The sequence below is a fragment of the Sinocyclocheilus rhinocerous genome, unplaced genomic scaffold (assembly GCF_001515625.1).
Source record: "Sinocyclocheilus rhinocerous isolate Xijiao unplaced genomic scaffold, SAMN03320098_v1.1 scaffold113, whole genome shotgun sequence".
In the NCBI taxonomy this organism is placed as follows: Eukaryota; Metazoa; Chordata; class Actinopteri; order Cypriniformes; family Cyprinidae; genus Sinocyclocheilus; species Sinocyclocheilus rhinocerous.
Genome location: NW_015646846.1, coordinates 2847969 through 2868013, shown reverse-complemented (window position 1 = coordinate 2868013; position 20045 = coordinate 2847969). Strand labels below are relative to the sequence as shown.

Below are 20045 nucleotides of genomic sequence, written 5' to 3'. Positions count from 1 at the left end.
TGTCACCATCTTTGATATAAATTAGAATTACTGTTACTATGCTTATAGATGATATTCACAGCTATGGAGAGAAGAGAAAATATGACTGACAACAGCGTCATACAATAGCAACCTGAATACTGTTTGTAAACTGTTCCTCTGCATCGTTATCACTACAGCTGTGGTGTGGACGCTCCTATTGTGATTTAGAACGATTATTAAAACTTTATAGTTATCATTATAGTTAGTGGTCCTTGGTGAGAATGACCCTTTAGACAGATCACTCAGAAAAAAAAAATTAAACATTATTATTTACTTACCCTCATATTATTCCAAACTCGTATGACCTTTATTCTTCTGAAAATAAACAATTCGACATGAACGATTATTAAAACTTTATAGTTATCATTATAGTTAGTGGTCCTTGGTGAGAATGACCCTTTAGACAGATCACTCAGAAAAAAAAATGTAAACATTATTATTTACTTACCCTCATATTATTCCAAACTCGTATGACCTTTATTCTCCTGAAAATAAACAATTCGACATTTTGAAGAGTCTGTGCACAGGTATGATCCATAACACCAAGAATGTTAAACACCAAAAAAGCCCCATAAATGTTAGAGTTTATCAGCGACTTTGATGAATGTGATGTCAGCATCACAAAAGAATCATCCAGTTGTTAAAATCGAACTGAATCAATTGATTGATTTGTGAGCAAATCAGTCCGATTCGTGAACGAATCGTTCAATCGAATTTCTGAACCAAATCAACTAGGCTAGTTCGTTGAACATAATCGGTTCAAAAGTACAATTCTAATTTGTTCTTTGAGTTTAACTAATGGACAATGCATTCTCCTTTTGTACTCCATGAAAAATAACACTTTATTGGTTTGTAAGGATATAAGGGTAAGTAAATAATGACTTAATTTAAATGTTTGGATGAACTGTTCCTTTAAATAACATACAGTCAGTGTATAAAATATGGTACCAGTGGCTCCTTTAATGGTCAGGGTTGGGGCTAACGCAAACATTTCTAATGCCTTACACATTAATTCAAAAACCCTCAGACGAGAAACCAGTGGAAACCTCTGAATAGGAAATTATGTTAAATTTGTCACTCCAATCCCTTGCAATAGAGTATTAGTTTGTGAGATGGTAGAAACATGATCACACGCTGGGTAGGTGTAATTGAAAAATGGAGGGGCTCTTAGATGGAGAGCAATTACGATGTAACCCTCTTTGAGATGGAAGGCAATGTCAAATTGAACCTCTAAGCAAGCTACTCAAATGATGGCAAGTTTGCTTCAGAAATCAAAGAGACCCAGTGTGGTATTTTTCTCCCGACGAGTAAAAGCCCCATCTGTCACACAGGAAGAGAGACTATTTATTTGTCATAACCTATACTGAAAAGAAAGCAGATGAAAGTAAATGGAGGCCTGTTGAAAGCATTAGAATTTTTGAAGTTTATAAGTTCATATATCACACATTGCCATGTAAATGATTCAATTTACCGCACTCTAAACAAACAAAAAGATACAGAGAAAAATTCAACTTGTTAATATTAGTCCCTGAGACCTACCATCTCAAAAAAAAACAAAAAAACACCATAAACCAGGAATTTTATGAAAAGCTTCAATGCTTCAGATAACAATGTGGATCAATTGCAATTTTCCTGGTCTATAGGCCTAGCAATTGCCATTGTCTGGGGTAAATTCAATGATTCATTTTAAATGTCAACATTGTGCGTGCTTGCATCTGTTCTCTCGTGAAACATGCTAGAAAATCTGTAACACCACTTATTGACTGATAAGCAATAGTCTATAGCCCTATTCGCACGGGATTAGTATTACCTGGTGACGTTTCCTGTCAGCTTGATTTCTGAGTGGACTTTGCTGTTCCGATGAGCATGAACGGTATATGAGTGTAGCACTCACATGGGCCGTGAGCGACTGAGCGGAGCGCACACGCATAGAGCGGGATAATACGCAGAGCGGCACACCACGTGAAAGTGAATCCTGAGCGGTGAACTAATTTTCGGCAGCCGGAATTTCAGTGCATCTCTAATTATTTGCGACATTAGAAATGGATATTATATAATAGCTGCTTTTTTGTACATTTTAGCAATTTAAAAATATTAAAAAAAGATTTTTTACACGGCACCCCTGCTCTCGACAGACGTGGCACCACAGTTGGGAAACACTGCTCTAAATAATGCCGCGAGTGGGGCTTGAGGAAGTGACGTCGCCTGCGTCTGCGCAGTGTGACCTGATGCAGCCCCTGAAGCGAGACACAGGAAACAGAAATACTGCAAAATAATAATAATAACGCGACTAAACGAGACGAAATAACGTTATAACATTTTCGTTTCATCTCGTTTTGTTTTGGTCAACGAAAATGAAGAGACATTTTAGCATAGTTTTTATTTTGTAAACCACATTTAGTCTTGTTTTTATTCGTCAACAATATTGCATTATACATTTAATTATAGTCATCGTCACATGACCAGCATTTACGTTGCGTCTCGTCTCGTTTTCGTCACGTGATAAAGGTTCGTTGACGACGATATTTAGTCATAATTTTCGTTGATGAAAGCAACACTAGTCCCCAGATAATACTAATCCCGTGCGAATAGGGCTTATGTAGCTTTACACATGTGATTTGAGTAAATAAGAATTAATTTTCCATAAATGCACAGCAGTGCCTTCCTGAACATTAAATAAGAATTGGATTGGCATTGGATTGCAAACTTAAAGATGAAGTGGTTATTTTTTATTTTTTGTCAAAAATACTTTCTCATCTTTCCAGCCTAATATAAACCAAGACACCTAGATGTATACCTTCAATAGGTTGATTTCCCCTGAAAAAAATGTAAATACTGTGATGCTATGAAAACATTTTCCAGTTAAACTGAGCATCTCAACCGCCTAGCAACACTAGTTTTATGGTTTAAGATTCGGTCGTGGCTATCCTCTTGTTTTAACCAATGGCAGGCAGGGGGAGTGTTCAGCAAACTTGTTGAAAAACAGTTCCATCCTGTCGCCAAAGAAATTACACGCTTCACCTTTAGGGTTTAAATGCTGAGAGATTACCTCACTGAAACAAATAGGTGAACCGTGCTGGAAGATCTAATTGCTTTTCTCAGTTTCTCTTTGAAAACTTCTCTTTTTGCTTTCTCTTCCAACATCACTTCAAATATAGCCATCAGCAGTGATTTTTGAAGTTACTTGGTGAGAGCAGTCAGGTCAGAATCCTAGGCGGAAAGACTTAAGAACACAAAGAAACGATAAGACGGAGGAAAATAGAGCAATATGTCAGACATTTGAGTGGAAACAGACAGTGAGACAGCAGTGTAAACAGGCCAATTTAAGAGTGAGTGTTAACAATTGCTATAGCGACTCTTCCCTGGCTCTCTGAAACTCTTTATAACTCACTGGTGCTAAAACAATCAAACATCCAGACAGACAAAACAACCATTGAGAGAGTTTATATCATGAATCGACTGTCCTCCTCAAAGTGTCTGGGTGGGAATGAGGGTTTAAAATGGGGGTGTAAAAACTCTACAGACAATTACATTGCCCTCCGATTTAATAGCTAAATTACAGGCGCAGCTACAAACCATGTGGCATAAACATTCACAGCCTGCTGAAAGCACAACAACATTGATCAGTGATGTACGTGAATACAAAACTCAGTGCAAGCAGGCAATGATTGTTGTAATTAATTAAAGCTAATTATCACCCTGAAAATGTTTTGAAACCATTGACCTTTTTCGGATTGAAAGTAAAGAACTTCTGTTAATGTCAACATGAAATGCCATTTGCAAACCATGCACTTGTGAGTTAAATGGGATGTTCAACAAGAAAAAAAATGTTGGGTGGGGCCTGATTTTATCCATTGGGCATTGAATAGATTGTAAAAACTGGTCTTGGACGTCGTTGGTGGGGAGGGGCTGATAAATATGACAGCGAAAAACGTATTACATTCTGAGATTTGTTTTGCTTTGGAACCATGCACAATAGGATCAGGAATGTGGATTAGGAAAGTACATGGGGTACATTTAGATTTTTATGTTGACTTCAACACTAAAAAAAGTAAAAATAACTATGTCATGTACATAAATTTGGACAATATTATTACTAAAATAAAATAGTCTGCTATTGTTTAATACCGTAGCTGTGAACCCAGGGCAAATAATAATAATAATAATAATAATAATAAATAAAACAATTCTGATGGTCTGCCATCACATACATTTTTAATAGACTGTTTGCATTATTACTACGATAGTGGGGTAGTTTTGCTTTATAGCCATGAAAGTAAGTGACTCGGTAATAGCTAGAACATTATCAGTGAACATTGGTAAACATTTCACAAATCCAAAATGCTTCGGATAGTTTCATTTCAAGTCTTTTTGGAACAGAAAAATCAGTGATTAATCCAAAACAAGCTTCCATTTTATATTAGCAATAAGAGATGGCAAGAGGATGTGGATGTAACATTTATGACAGCTGTGAGTTTGACGGAGCAACTCTCTTGTTAGATAAATTATGCTGGCAAATTTCACAAAACTCCAAACAACAGTTGCTTTTTCTTTCTAACTCCAGTCTGTACTCTGAATGTGCTGTAGGATTTTTCAGTACATAGATGTTGATAAAGGGTAATTTGCTGCTTCTAGCTGCTGTTATGTAATGCTGATGTGAAATATTAAACATGTAAAGCTCAGGACTGCCAAATCTATGCTAGAGAAAGTGCTTTATGTTAACCCCCTAAACTGCACGCAGGTGGCAGACCTTATATCTTGAGCAGGGTGTTCTTGCAAGAGTATGGAGTTTTCTTTCTCCCTGGTGCTTGTGTGTGTGTGTGTGTGTGTGCGTGTGCGTGTGTGTGTGTGTGTGTGTGTGTGTGTGTGTGTTTGAGGTGGTGGGAGATGGTTGAGTGTGTGTATGCATGTGCATTTGCGTATGCAAGTATGCATTTTTCCTGTTTCTCAGTGCTTCGGATTCCATAATTGAAGACTAGTGAAACGCAAGCAAAAGGCCAATAGCTGCATCTGGTCCGAGAGCATGTTAAATTCAGTGAGAATGTCTGGGGCAAAAAATGCTTTTTGCTAATGCACAAATTATTTTACTGCCTTGGGTAAGCATACATCAGTTCTTTGAGCAGATGTGGCAGATATTTACAGTTTTTTACTCTGTAATGCATACAGGCTCCTATCGCACGAGTACTGTGGTGGTACCGTGATGGTATCAGATGATGATTCCATGGTGCTTTGATAAATACACAGAGACAATATAAGGAGGAGACGTTGTTGTTCAAGACTTTCCTAGCTCAACATTTTTTATGGCACTACATTAAAATGTCTGATTAAAAATGATAGAAAATGACTTGGCCGTATATACAGTATATTTACTTTTAGTATCAATCATGAAAATATGTGAATTAATGTCTTTTAATGTACTCATCACATTCTGTACAACAGTTGTTTCTGGACTCTAAATTTGATTGGACAGTCAACATTCCAAGGATATTGATTTACAGTCCAACAGAACTGCCAGTTTTCACTGTTTATGTCACTGTTTGATTTTTTCAGTGACTCATTCTGCAAGTTAAATCGTTACGCCAGTAGGTGGCGACATACGTCATTGAGGCTGTCTCATTTCAGAAAAGAAACCATTAAAAAATAGACTGATATTTGTTGTGAGGTGTAATTACTGTAGTGTAGTGTAATGTTTTTTGTTTTGTTTTTGTTTTTCCTGAAATAAACCATCTTTGGTGGCTTATCTGGCTGAAAAATGCAAACTCTGGAGGGCACAGTCTTTGAAATGAGACACATCAAGTGAATTTATTTCTGAGAAAGTCATTGAATCATTCCTTTAGCGGAGATAAAATAGACAAAGTAACTGGCTGTATTGTGTTTAAAATAGAACTTAAGTTTTTGTATTTTGAACTGCTGTATAAAAGCAGTATCACTTTTACACTAGCCATTATGTAAAAATACAGTTTTTAGCACGTTCAGCTAAAGAAAACAATTTTATATCAAAGTTTTCAGATTTTATCTTGAAAAGCAGCTGTGGCAATTTCACTCTTTTCCCATTTAAGTAGATCAGAACTGTACCTCCATTACCTAACATGCTGCCGAGGACTGACTTGCCTTAAAGGAACTTTGTATGTACCACAGTACTGAATGATTACACACCCTGGTACTTCAAAGAAGACCATGATATTACTACGGTGCATGCCCAAAATACCATGGTAATAATACCATGGTGCATTTTTTTGTCAGCTAAGACTCACAGTCTAATCCAACATTTCTCAGTCAAAATGAAAAGATCCCTCTTACCAGTCCTTCTTTTACACATTTTACTTTGATGGTCAAAGTTGAAGCCATTATCTAAGTGGATTATAAAAAGATTACATCAGCCTCAACTGAAACCTTTTTCAGGCTTGCGGTAAAATGGCTCTGGATGCAATGAGCACATGTTGTACATGAGTAAAGGAAATTGCAATGACTAGGAGGAACCTAGGAGGAACCAGTGCGGTGAGGTGCATCTTAATTTACCGCAGCTGAGGTGGGCAAGGCTAAGATAGACGTAGTGTGTACTTCTGATCTAAAGATCAGTGTAATGATGATCTGAAAATCCTTATAAGAGGGTTTGCACAAAAGCGTTCAGTGAATTTATGAGCAAACGAGCTCCACCCGCAGCGAGGACTCTCCAGTTGTCCTGTCGCTGCACCTGCTGCCTCTTTTTCTCAATAACGGCAGTGTTTTTGCTGTGAGCTTTAAATGCGCTTATATCAGCACTCATGCTCGAGGCCTGTCATCTCCACGTACCGCTGCAGAGTTTCCTCTGCCTGCGATCTGTCTTTGATCACAACTCTCTGACTGATGAATGGCACCATGTAGTCGGCATTTCAGAGGGTAAATATCCATTAAACGTTGGGCATCTGTCTCTGGGCAGCCTGGCTGAGGAATGAATGAGAATCGGCCTCGCTGACGCCAGGTCAGTGCTATTCTGAGCTAAACATGGAGTCCTGCATTATTCATATACCTGCTTTGTGAACATATGCAAATCTGATCTCCATACTCAAATTTTTCTAACATAACCACGGTCCCCTGCAAAAGGGAGAGATATTTGATCTCTTAGGCTGAAGACTACATCAACGGATGCATGCAGAGGGTCCTAAAGAGCTTCTTTAATGGTTAGCCTTGAACTATACTAACTCTTATTGTCATGTTGATGTTCACAAATCACAGATTCAATTAACAATTCATACATTACATATATAAAACATGCTACAATACATAATGTTAAACCCATAATCCACATTTACTATCTGCATCCCATATTGCATGTTAACTGAATCGCGGGTGCAAAACTATTTTATTTGCATATTCAGATTCTCTCCCCGAGGTGATCATCAAAGTGTGAAAGTGTGCCGTTAAACATTCATCAAGATGAAGAATTACCCACCTCCATAACAATGTGAACATAACACTGAAAATAATCAGATCTTGAAGACTGGAAGTGCTGTATCCTAATTCGGAAATCTCTTTAGATCAGCTTCATCCATTTAATGCAGTAAATATTCTGTTAACATTTGTTTGGAAATAGGCCATGTTTACATTATCAGATAGGAGCCTCGCAATTTGCACAGAATGAGTTGAGGAATGCTACTGACTTTGTTTGGTCGTGGCTAAGTGGATGTAAGAACCCCCAGATTGCTTTCTTATCAATTATACATTCACTGGGACACTGCTATCCACTCTGCTTACCAAAGGAGAAGACCAAACGGCAGAGGAAGAAAGATACAGATGCAACAGCAACAAAATCCAATCTCACACATCAGCATATTGATTTCAATCCTGTGAAAAGACCAGCATAGCTGGTCTACAGCATAGGTTTTGTTTCTGAAGCTGGTCCGGTGGTACTTAACTTAAAGCAGCAAGACCTTTATGATCAGGAAGATCAACATCTACATAGCTTACGATTTGCAACATTGTTAATTTAGATAATTTTTTTTAAATTGTTGTTTTCTTTTAGTCATGTGTTATGTCTTTTTTGGTTAAAATTCCATTTAAATTTAGTCAGCAGGCTAATTTTGTCATGCCGTTGTCATTAAATTCAAGCCAACCAATAATAAAATAAATAAAAAAGTTAAAAAAAAACATTATTTAATCAATAATTTATTATTATATCATATATAATCATTATTTTATGTTTAATACTCTGTAAAAATAATTTGTTTAATTTATCAATTTTATTGAATTATTATTATTTTTTATAGTTTTATTACTTTATAATACAATAGCACATGAGGATATTAAATCTTTCAAAACTGTTATTCCTTTTATCAGTAAATTCTTTGATCACTAGGTCAGCACAAAATCAGCCTGGACCAGCATGAAAATTCAGTTTAAACTGGGAAGAAGTAAATCATGATCAAGTTCAGTCCAAATCCACACAAAAAATAAATGAATAAAAAATAAAATAATGATTATGCTGTTTACCTTAAACAGGCGGAGGATATTAGCCACCATTATAGACACGGAACTGGACGACGCTCCAATGACACCCACCACCCTTTCTGGCTTGGTAATGATGGGCGATCCTCCACCTTGGCACTTCACATCCGTGCCATCCTTTTCGATGAGGGCCTGGACAAAAGTGAGAGACTGCTCCAGAGCGTGTGTGTCCCGCGAGCATGTGTCCAGAATGCGGGCGCCCAGCGTGATATTTGGGAGCAGTTCATGGTCATTGTTGATGCGGTCCAGAGCAAAGAGCATAGCTTCCAGACGATGGATTCCCTTTTCCTTTTTTAGCTCACCGCAGGGTTTGCCCTCGTGACCCCGGGCGTGAACTGGAAACAGGCCGCCCAATGAAATATCCCCATCAATCCGGATAGAGTTTAGATGCGTGTGGCCTGGACCTTTGGGCTTCGCAGCCAAAGCAGTCAGGAAGAGGTAGAGAAGAACCAATGCTGAGCCCTGACAGCGACGGTTGGTCCATTCAACCATTTTGCCCATGGCTGAAGACATTGTAGCAAGCCGGTTTCAACCAAAGTGTGTCTATTTTTGGATCTGAGATGTGTCACAACTGAGTTGACAGGTCAATGGAGACACCCTTTGACAGGGCACAATCTTTTAAAGTTCATAGTTATGTCACGTAGCGATAGATTTGTAATTGAATGGAATGCTCATCAGGTTCTTTAGGCAGCAGTTCTGCATCAATCCGCTTTATCTCCTGTCAAGGAACTTCCTCTAGAGTCCTTTGATGAGATTAAATGTTAACCGTACGTCTTTGGTCCCTTGCTCCCTCTAGGTTTCCAATCGCCCTGTCTCCTAGTGGAGGGGGTTGGGGGTCTTGTGCTATGAACACAAAGCTTCACCAACCTGTGAGCCTTCCTGGAAAAAAAGATAGGAAAAAAGGAATAAGTAAGCACCAAAGAAAGGCGATACAGTCAGATGTTTCTGTATCAGTATGGGCATTGCAGCACTTATGTTCTTTTTCTTAAACTTTCCTTTGCAACATCTTACTGAAAACAGCTTCTTACTGAAAACCCCCTTGCTTTTTCTCACATGCTCCCTCTCTCTTCCTCTCTATTTTGAATTTAAAACGTTGCTATGGGCTCCCAATGTCGAGAGAAATATGCTTTGGCTCCCACATGTCTCTTTTCAACATTCTGAATGAAGGAGCTGCATTCCAATGAAGAGCTTCTATCCAGCGAGAGAGAATTATCTATGTAATGTGCTGTTTTCGTTTTCCCCCCATCTGGAATGACAAGCTCTGATAAAGAAAATAAGTTTGGTTGATGAAAATTGTTCTGCATACACCATATACTGACAAAAGGCAGACCCTTTAATCTTTTGCCACTATGGTCACCGCAGGATATTTAAGTTCTTGGAATTAATTGTTATTTTGGAAACCTCGGGGTCATTAATTACTTTAAGAAATGAGATTTAATTTGTATGACACTGATCTTGATGTGGGTTGAGTTGCTTCCCATAACGTTGACAGTCACTGTTATCATTACTCCTTTAATTGTTGCCTAATTGGGTTAAAATTTACATACTGGAATATTCCATTAGCTTTCTGTGTTTTCAGAATGCATGTGCGTATATTTGAGTTGCTGATTCTTCTGAACAGAAATTTTGATTTGATGGTGAGTGGCAAATACACCAAATCAATCTAGACATATTTTTAATGCTTACACATTATCGTTATCATGCACCATCATGATTCACTGCTTGACTTGTTTTCACCTCCTCCAGCACACTGAAGATATATTTTCTCTGCAATTTCAAATGTATCTATTAGTTATGCATAGCTTTAAAATCTCCCTTTATATTGCTCTTTATGTACAGTACTGTATATTTTTAAATGATCACTAAATGCACAGTTAAGGTCTTGGATACTTTCATAAAAATACTGTGCATTTCTTTAAACATGGATGCAGTTTAAGCAATTATTTTCAAGCCTTGATCCCAGCAAATCTATTTTGGCACTGTTTAGTTCACCTCACTTATTTACAAGGTGATAGAAAAATCTCAGAAATTCTCTTTTATTCCTTTGTAAGTCTTACTGACCTGCTCTCATTCTTTCTTTTTTTGTCTTATCTCATCCTCTCTTCCCACCTCCTCCCCTATTAGTGCACTATACGTTGGCTCCACACTTCTCCTCCAGTGCACAGGCACTTCAAAGAATTACAACAGGGCCTCTGAAGTGACTCTGAAATGCTTTTTCAATGTTGGCAAATGTTCTTTGATATTAAAGAGTGAACTGGGGAATCCTTCCTCTGGGAAAAGTAGTTCGTGTGAGAGACCACGGTAAGGCTTGGAGCACATGTTCCACTCTCCCACGCTCTCAGCAAAGGGAAACATTGCCAAACACGTGAGAGATGGAACACAGCCTAGATTCAAAGGTGTTTGTCTTGAATGATTTACCTTTAGGTGTTGTTAACAGTGTTGGGGAGTAACTACAGTGCCTTGCGAATGTATTCATACCCCTTCATTTTTTTCACATTTTGTTTTGTTACTGCCTTATGTTAAACTGCTTTAAATTAGTTTTTTTCCACAAAGATCTACACTCCATACACCATAATTGTCAAGCAAAAAAAAACAGGTTTTTAACATATTTGCAAATGTATTAAAAATAAAAAAAAATGAAGGGTCACAGAAGCATGTAGTCTCTGTTACCCTTAATGGAAGACGTTTTAAACAACCAGGACTCGTCCTAGAGCTGGCCTCCTGGCCAAACTGTGCAATTGATGGAGAAGGGCTTTGGTTAGCAGCATGGAAGTGTGCTGGTAGCAGTCTCATGCTGTGGGGCTGTTTTTCAGCAGCAGGGACTGAGGGACTTGTTAGAGTAGAAGAAACGCTCAGTGCAGCAAAATATAGAGATACCCTTAATGAAAACCCAGTCCAGAGCATTCAGAACCTCAGACTGGGCAGAAGGTTCACCTTCCAACAGGACAATGACCCTAAGCACACAGCAAGAGTGGCTTATAGACAACCGTGTGAATGTCCTTGAGTGGCCCAGCCAGAGCCTGAGGTTGAACCCAATCAAATATTTCTGGAGAAACCTGAAATTGTGCATCTGCCCTCATCCAACCTGACAGAGCTTGAGAGGTGAACAGGTGAGGTGAAGAATGGCAGATAATTGCCAAATGATGATGAGAAAAGCTTGTCGCATCAAACAAAAAAAGACTTGAGGCTGTTAAGGTGCTTCAGCTAAATATTTAGTTAGGTATGAATACTTATGCAACGTACTTATTTCAGTTTTTTATTTTTAATAAATTTACGAAGTTGTGACAATTCTGTTTTTGCTTTGTCAGTATGGTGTATGGAGTGTAGACTGATGTGGAAAAAAGTAATTTAAAGAAGTTTATCATAAGGCAGCAACATAACAAAATGTAAAAAAAAAAAATGAAGGGGTATGAATACTTTCGCAAGGCACTGTAAGTAGCAATGTTCCAAACTCAACTATATTTTTCAGTTTTATAGCTTTTTCCAGAATTGCAGCACTTTTTCAAAAAACAAAAACAAAAAAACAATAATGTTATAATGTCTTAGTGTTTAGCTTGACTATAGCTTAAGTTCAGTAGCTACAGCACCAAGTAACTTCCCCAACACTGGTTGTTAATAAACTCCCTTAGATTTTTAAGGCAAAGTCATGCTTTTTAGATGACTGTTGACCCATATGAAGCTGTCAGCATGATCTGCGATCATTGCTGTGAATTGCGGGGAGTGTCAGCCCTACCACAGAAGTTAATTTAATTAATTAGTTAAAGTTAATTGACACTGCATGGCTGTCTGAGGATGTAATGGAGATATAATAAGTGCTGAGAGTTTCTATCAGCAATAGGCTTGGAAACGATAGTGGATACCAGCAATTATACATTTTTGCTCTATTTGAGGTAATTTTCCGTTATTTCAGATCTGGAGTGCTAGAAACATTTTGCTGTATTAATTAGAATATTCAGAATTATTGAAATGTTGAACCTTGATTTGAAGTTCACATCAACTATAGCTTTTGCTTGTAAAGATACCATTAAAGTGGTAGAATTAACACCACCTTTATCATTTGTGTGTTTAGACTGAGAAAAATGTATCACCAGCTGTTGAGGTCTTTTGCGGGGACCAGTGATATTTAACAACTACACTTACAAAAAGCTGCATGGTAATATAGCACGATTTGAGCAGTGAAAAAAAATCAGTAATGAGTTTCCTTTGGATTTTTTGCACAATACCATGGGGTATCACCATAGTATACTTTGAATTACTATGGAGCACCAAGTAAATACCAAATTATATAGATATGGTAATAACGGTAATCTACACACACACGTTGGGTTTCCATGTTTTATGGGGACATTCTATAGGCATAATGGTTTTTCTACTGTACAAACTGTATTTTCTATCCCCTTACCCTAACCCTACCCCTAAACCTACCCCTCACACAAAACATTTTTAGATTTTCAAAAAACTTCATTATGTATAATTTATAAGCTTTGGTTTTCTCATGGGGACCAAGAAAAATGTCCCCACAAGGTCAAAAATTACTGGTATTACTACCTTGTTGGGACATTTGGTCCTCATAACGTAGGGAATACCAGGGCTTGCATTCAAGTGAATACGTTATCTAAAAATTGTTAAAACAAGTTTAAGTGTATTTTTGTCTTAATGCACAGCCATATTGCCACTTTAGTTGTTAACTTCTTAAAACATTTTAAAAACCTGCCACTTCAGTACATCAAAGTACACTTGAATTAAAGATGCATTCTTTAAAAACTAGTGTTAATATCTTAAACAGTCTTGATTCTCAAGTAAATTTATTTTGCTTTAAAGATTTTTACCTTTTTTTGTAAAGGTACACTAGTGCTTAAAGTTGAACCTTTTATGGCTGTCAGATCTACATTTTGAACACTAAACCATTACAGCCTTGAGTCTCACACCATAACTGACCACTTCTAAGCTCGCACACTTTCTGAATAACATAAGACTAGACAACATTTTCAAAATACTATTGAACCTATAGAATTTTAAGCTGAGGATTTGAAATTGCAGACCTCTAATCAGTACTGTAAATAATATGTTTATGTCATTCTGAATGATCTGCACATGTCTACGTCATCCCAAAATGTCTCCTGCAATGGGTCGTAGCACATAGCTTGATTGCTAACCAAAGGCACATTAGAGCCAGTGAGTAAGCAATCATTAAATTCCTTAAGGAAAAGGGCAATTGGATGTAGTAGACATTTTGTTAGTCTATAAAGCAAAAATACATTCAGTGTAAATACTTTAGCTTTATTTGACGTTTACAGGAAGGGAAGACTGTCAAAACAACATCCACATACTGGCACAAGTAAACACTCAAGGCACTGCCACAATCCTACAAATGAGCCAACAACCAGGTGCATAGGCTACATTGGGTTGCATGCTGGATAATGCTGTCATTTGTTGCTTTTCTCAAAACACAGATCAGATACAATGTTAATGTCGACGTTAAACAAAAGAATCACACGCAAAAAAAAAAAATGCAGCACCTTAGCGCTTCTTGCTATCTCTAGATAGCAGTTTAAAGAGATTTGTACAGGAAATTCTTTAACTGCCAATAATATTTAGCCTTTCTAAGTGCACTTATTAAAAGTTATTTCCATCTTGAGTAACCCTACAGCACTCTATTCAAGTGTGTGCAAGCGCTAGTATGCATACTGTAGAATACCAACCTTTAGTCTGCAGGCTGCCCAAGGGAGCCTCCACTTAGCAACAGGCTAATAAATCTTCGCTGGTGCAGTGTGCCGCAGAGAAATGGTATTGTTCCTCATATCCTATCTGATAACATACTCAAGTGTGTGCACAAGGAAATATTAGATATGGCAATTATAAATAGTGCTAATGAGATATTATCTGTTTCTAATAATGCTTTACATATTTGGAGGCTTATATCAGACTCCACCTACAAAAAACTCTTAATGCTAAGCCACTGCTGTTGTGAAAGGACAATTACTTATCGTGCATTGCAAAACTAGAAGCACAAATTGCGGTCTCACTGGGAATGTTTTTACGGCGTACATATTCTTGATAAAATTAACCCATCTGCACAGTCTTGGGGAATGTCACGTGTGAATAAGGCTGCAGAATTTGGATCACAACGCGCCCACACGTGCCATTCACGGCTTTCTTTTTTATAGTACCTCCTTGTCTCGGCTTCTTTAAGCATGTTGGGCTGACACCATTCAGTCAGTTAGAGCTGTAATTGATCTTAAAGGAATAATCTCTTTCCCATCTCTTCTAGAAACAGGAGATATGTGGGCCACAATGGGAGGAGGTGCCATGGAAGAGCTATTTTTCTGGGAACAGATCCTTTGTAAGAAGACTGAAGGTGACATGGTGGGTTTAATGCACACCCTTTCGAGTGGAGAAGTAATTTGGACCTGATCATTCACTGCAGATTCAGTTTAATCAATGTAGAGTGAATCAGGCAGGCTAACGTCAGACCTATTTTCAATTCAAAGCTCAACCAAGGCTTCAGTTTGAGTTTCGGAACAGATAAGGGGCTTACACAAATAAAGTGTGTGATTAGAGAGGAGAAGATGAAGACATTGAAACACACCGAGAAGAGACTGATAGCAAAATGAAAAGAAAAAAAAAAACATTAATTTTTATTCAGAGCTGTGCATCAATACTTACAAAGGCCAGTAATTAAATTATTTTCAATTCTCAGAAAAATTGGCAAGGTTAGACTGGAAAGATTACCTAAAGAAGGTGTTCATTTATGGTCCTTTAATTATCGTAAAGGACCATAAATGGTTCCTTTAATTATATTGTATATATAAAAAAAAAAGGAATTTAAGCCTATTTTTGGGAACATTAAGAATTTTCAATTTATTTATTTGTTACTACAGTTAAGCACATTTCCTTCCAAATTCTTATTTTAATTTATTACAGAAATGTAAAAAAACTGTCCTTTACAAAAATCTGTGTGTGTATACATTTATTCATTCAAAGTATGTTCAAAGCATGTGTACAACATGGTAGTAAAATGTTGTAGTAAGTTTTTTTTTTTTTTTCTGTTCTGTAATTTTCTGTGTCATGATCATTAAGAAATCATTCGAATATGCAACATTTCTCATTATTAGCAATGTTGAAAACAGCTGTGATGCTTAATATTTTGGTGGAAATTTTTTTCAGGATCCTTTGATGAAAAGAAGAATTTATTTGAAATAGAAACCTTTCGTAATATTACAAATATCTATATACTGTCACTTTGCATCAGTTTAATACTGAATAAAAGTATTAATTTCTTTCCATTTTTCTTATTTGTTTTAAGTTTTAATTTTTCTTTTTTTTTTTAACATAATGAAAATGGATGTTCATGAATATCTTGATGGTCCTAAAATATTATTTCTTATTTTCTTCTGGTATGAAAAATGACATTCAAACATTATCATGTAGGTGCAGGTTTTACTGATATTAGTTGAGCTGTTTACTCATTGTGACTGAGACCTAAATAATTCAATCGTGGAATTTGTAGCCGCATAATCCAATGTATTTTAAACAGCAGCTCCCTGTATCTGAAAATCACCTGGTTGACTCAAGGCTAAAGAGACTCAGTCAAATTGAAACACCAATGAGATAAACACAACATGACATATCACAAAGCTTTTCCATCACATTAGCGGAATAACAAAGCATATTATCACATCCAGATAACTGTACAGCCTGCAACTGAAATTAGCTTTGGGATCAAGAGAGTTAGTCAGGAAATATTGTTCGTTTGAGAGTTCCCTAAGGCTCCCTTGCTGATTTAGGCAAGTATCACATAAAGTTTTTGGCCCAGGCATTAAAATGTTGCCACGATAAGCATTTTGTTGACTCGCTGACCTTAAGGGCCATTATTGCTGTCTTGTGATTGGCTGACAGGTCTTTCAGCTGTGCAGATTTCTTTGTGTACTCTTCCTAGAATACAGTGGACTCACAACCACACACTGTATGAAGATAAGAAGCTGAGGCGCTTAATATTTTACTAGCTGGCTGCTAGTGAGTACCATGGGGCTTGCACCCCACCAAAAGACAAAGATAGAACTTGAATGTGGGATGCCACAATCTGGAAGAAGCTCCGAGACTGCATAGCAAGCAACTAATCAGAACACACACACAACTGTATGCTCAGAAACAAACTCTACGTATGCTACAGCTGAACAGAAATGTTTAGCAAACACACTTAAATATATACATGTGTGTGTAAATACACATAAATGCTGTATACACAGTACATGCACATATATTATGTAAACACAAACTTTCACTTTGCATGCGATTAATCGATTTGACAGCACTAATAAAAAGTAACAAACCGTTTATGGTTAAAGAGAATATTGTTGAGCAATTTACTTTAGTTAAACCAACCCTTTTCAGAAAGATGGCCCATATTTGATAAAAGATATTAAATATTATCAAATGTATTATTGCATTTTAAGCCTGATCTATAATTCTGTACTATATTTTAATTTTGTATTCATATATAAATTTACTAGATTTAACTAAAGTGTTCAACAAGATTGTCTTTAAACCAACCCGTTTCAGTAATATGGTATAAATTTGATAAAATATTAAATATTGTCAAATGTATTGTTGTATTTTAAGCCAGATTTGTAATTTTGTACTATACTGAAATTTCATATTTTTATATAAATTTGCATTTACTGTAGACGGTTTATCTTTAACTAAATTGCTCAACAAGATTCTCTTTTAACCCAACCTGTTTCAGAAATATAGACTGAATTTCTGAAATATGAAACATTATTACATTTATTTTTTGCATTTTAAGCCTGATCTATAAATTAATCATACATTTGAATTGTATTTTTATATATACATTTGCATTAGGAGTCCTATAGAGAGTTTATCTTTAACTAAATTGCTCAACAAAACTTTCTTGTACCAACCCTTTAAAGAAAGATGGACCAAATTCTTTAAATATTAAATCTTTTCAAATGTATTGCTGCATTTTAAGACTGACTTACACGTTTGTACTATATTTAATTTATTTTATCCATGTATACAAAACATGCAGACGGTTTATCTTACTCTAAATTGCTCAAAAAGATTCTCTTTAAACCAACCCTTTTCAGAAGGATGGACCAAATTTGATAAAATATTAAATATTATCAAATTTACTGTTGAATCTTAAGCCTGATCTATTTCACAATTCACTTTAAATTTTACTTTACCTTTTAATGTTTAATGAAAAATGTAGCTGAAGTCAACATTTTTGTATAATGTATATTTTTGTTTTCCCACAGAAATAGAACTGTTGACAGCAGCTGGCCTGTAAGAGAAAGAGAAAACGTCTCTAGGTTACGTATGTAACCATGGTTCCCCGAGGGAACGAGACGCTGCGTCGAGATCGCTTTGGGAACGCCCTTGCGTGACCGCGTTCTGAAGCACGTGTCAAATCCGTCCAATGGAGCAGCGAGACGTCACGAGCAGGGTGACGTAAGCACCAGAAAGCATAAAAGCGCATCCGGCCGGGCGCAAACCAGCTTCGATGAAGTAGCGCCTGCAGGGATGCAGGGAGTATGGCAAAGAGACGCAGCATCTCGTTCCCTCGGGGAACCATGGTTACATACGTAACCTAGAAACGATATGTTTGAACCGGCTTTAACTAAAAAAAAAAATGCAGCACCTTAGCGCTTCTTGCTATCTCTAGATAGCAGTTTAAAGAGATTTGTACAGGAAATTCTTTAACTGCCAATAATATTTAGCCTTTCTAAGTGCACTTATTAAAAGTTATTTCCATCTTGAGTAACCCTACAGCACTCTATTCAAGTGTGTGCAAGCGCTAGTATGCATACTGTAGAATACCAACCTTTAGTCTGCAGGCTGCCCAAGGGAGCCTCCACTTAGCAACAGGCTAATAAATCTTCGCTGGTGCAGTGTGCCGCAGAGAAATGGTATTGTTCCTCATATCCTATCTGATAACATACTCAAGTGTGTGCACAAGGAAATATTAGATATGGCAATTATAAATAGTGCTAATGAGATATTATCTGTTTCTAATAATGCTTTACATATTTGGAGGCTTATATCAGACTCCACCTACAAAAAACTCTTAATGCTAAGCCACTGCTGTTGTGAAAGGACAATTACTTATCGTGCATTGCAAAACTAGAAGCACAAATTGCGGTCTCACTGGGAATGTTTTTACGGCGTACATATTCTTGATAAAATTAACCCATCTGCACAGTCTTGGGGAATGTCACGTGTGAATAAGGCTGCAGAATTTGGATCACAACGCGCCCACACGTGCCATTCACGGCTTTCTTTTTTATAGTACCTCCTTGTCTCGGCTTCTTTAAGCATGTTGGGCTGACACCATTCAGTCAGTTAGAGCTGTAATTGATCTTAAAGGAATAATCTCTTTCCCATCTCTTCTAGAAACAGGAGATATGTGGGCCACAATGGGAGGAGGTGCCATGGAAGAGCTATTTTTCTGGGAACAGATCCTTTGTAAGAAGACTGAAGGTGACATGGTGGGTTTAATGCACACCCTTTCGAGTGGAGAAGTAATTTGGACCTGATCATTCACTGCAGATTCAGTTTAATCAATGTAGAGTGAATCAGGCAGGCTAACGTCAGACCTATTTTCAATTCAAAGCTCAACCAAGGCTTCAGTTTGAGTTTCGGAACAGATAAGGGGCTTACACAAATAAAGTGTGTGTGATTAGAGAGGAGAAGATGAAGACATTGAAACACACCGAGAAGAGACTGATAGCAAAATGAAAAGAAAAAAAAAAACATTAATTTTTATTCAGAGCTGTGCATCAATACTTACAAAGGCCAGTAATTAAATTATTTTCAATTCTCAGAAAAATTGGCAAGGTTAGACTGGAAAGATTACCTAAAGAAGGTGTTCATTTATGGTCCTTTAATTATCGTAAAGGACCATAAATGGTTCCTTTAATTATATTGTATATATAAAAAAAAAAGGAATTTAAGCCTATTTTTGGGAACATTAAGAATTTTCAATTTATTTATTTGTTACTACAGTTAAGCACATTTCCTTCCAAATTCTTATTTTAATTTATTACAGAAATGTAAAAAAACTGTCCTTTACAAAAATCTGTGTGTGTATACATTTATTCATTCAAAGTATGTTCAAAGCATGTGTACAACATGGTAGTAAAATGTTGTAGTAAGTTTTTTTTTTTTTTTCTGTTCTGTAATTTTCTGTGTCATGATCATTAAGAAATCATTCGAATATGCAACATTTCTCATTATTAGCAATGTTGAAAACAGCTGTGATGCTTAATATTTTGGTGGAAATTTTTTTCAGGATCCTTTGATGAAAAGAAGAATTTATTTGAAATAGAAACCTTTCGTAATATTACAAATATCTATATACTGTCACTTTGCATCAGTTTAATACTGAATAAAAGTATTAATTTCTTTCCATTTTTCTTATTTGTTTTAAGTTTTAATTTTTCTTTTTTTTTTTAACATAATGAAAATGGATGTTCATGAATATCTTGATGGTCCTAAAATATTATTTCTTATTTTCT

General features: G+C 36.6%; 1 protein-coding gene across 2 annotated transcripts in view; it reads right to left on the bottom strand.

Annotated features, from left to right (window-relative positions):
* Nucleotides 1-9380, bottom strand: part of LOC107708172 (metabotropic glutamate receptor 4-like) — a 127721-nt gene extending 118341 nt beyond the window's left edge. For both annotated transcript variants that reach the window (XM_016512342.1, XM_016512343.1), the window contains exon 1: nt 8491-9380. In XM_016512342.1, the coding sequence (XP_016367828.1) occupies nt 8491-9018 (528 nt within the window). In that variant the 5' untranslated portion in view covers nt 9019-9380. The remainder of the gene's footprint in view (nt 1-8490) is intronic.
* Nucleotides 9381-20045: the final 10665 nt, after the last annotated feature.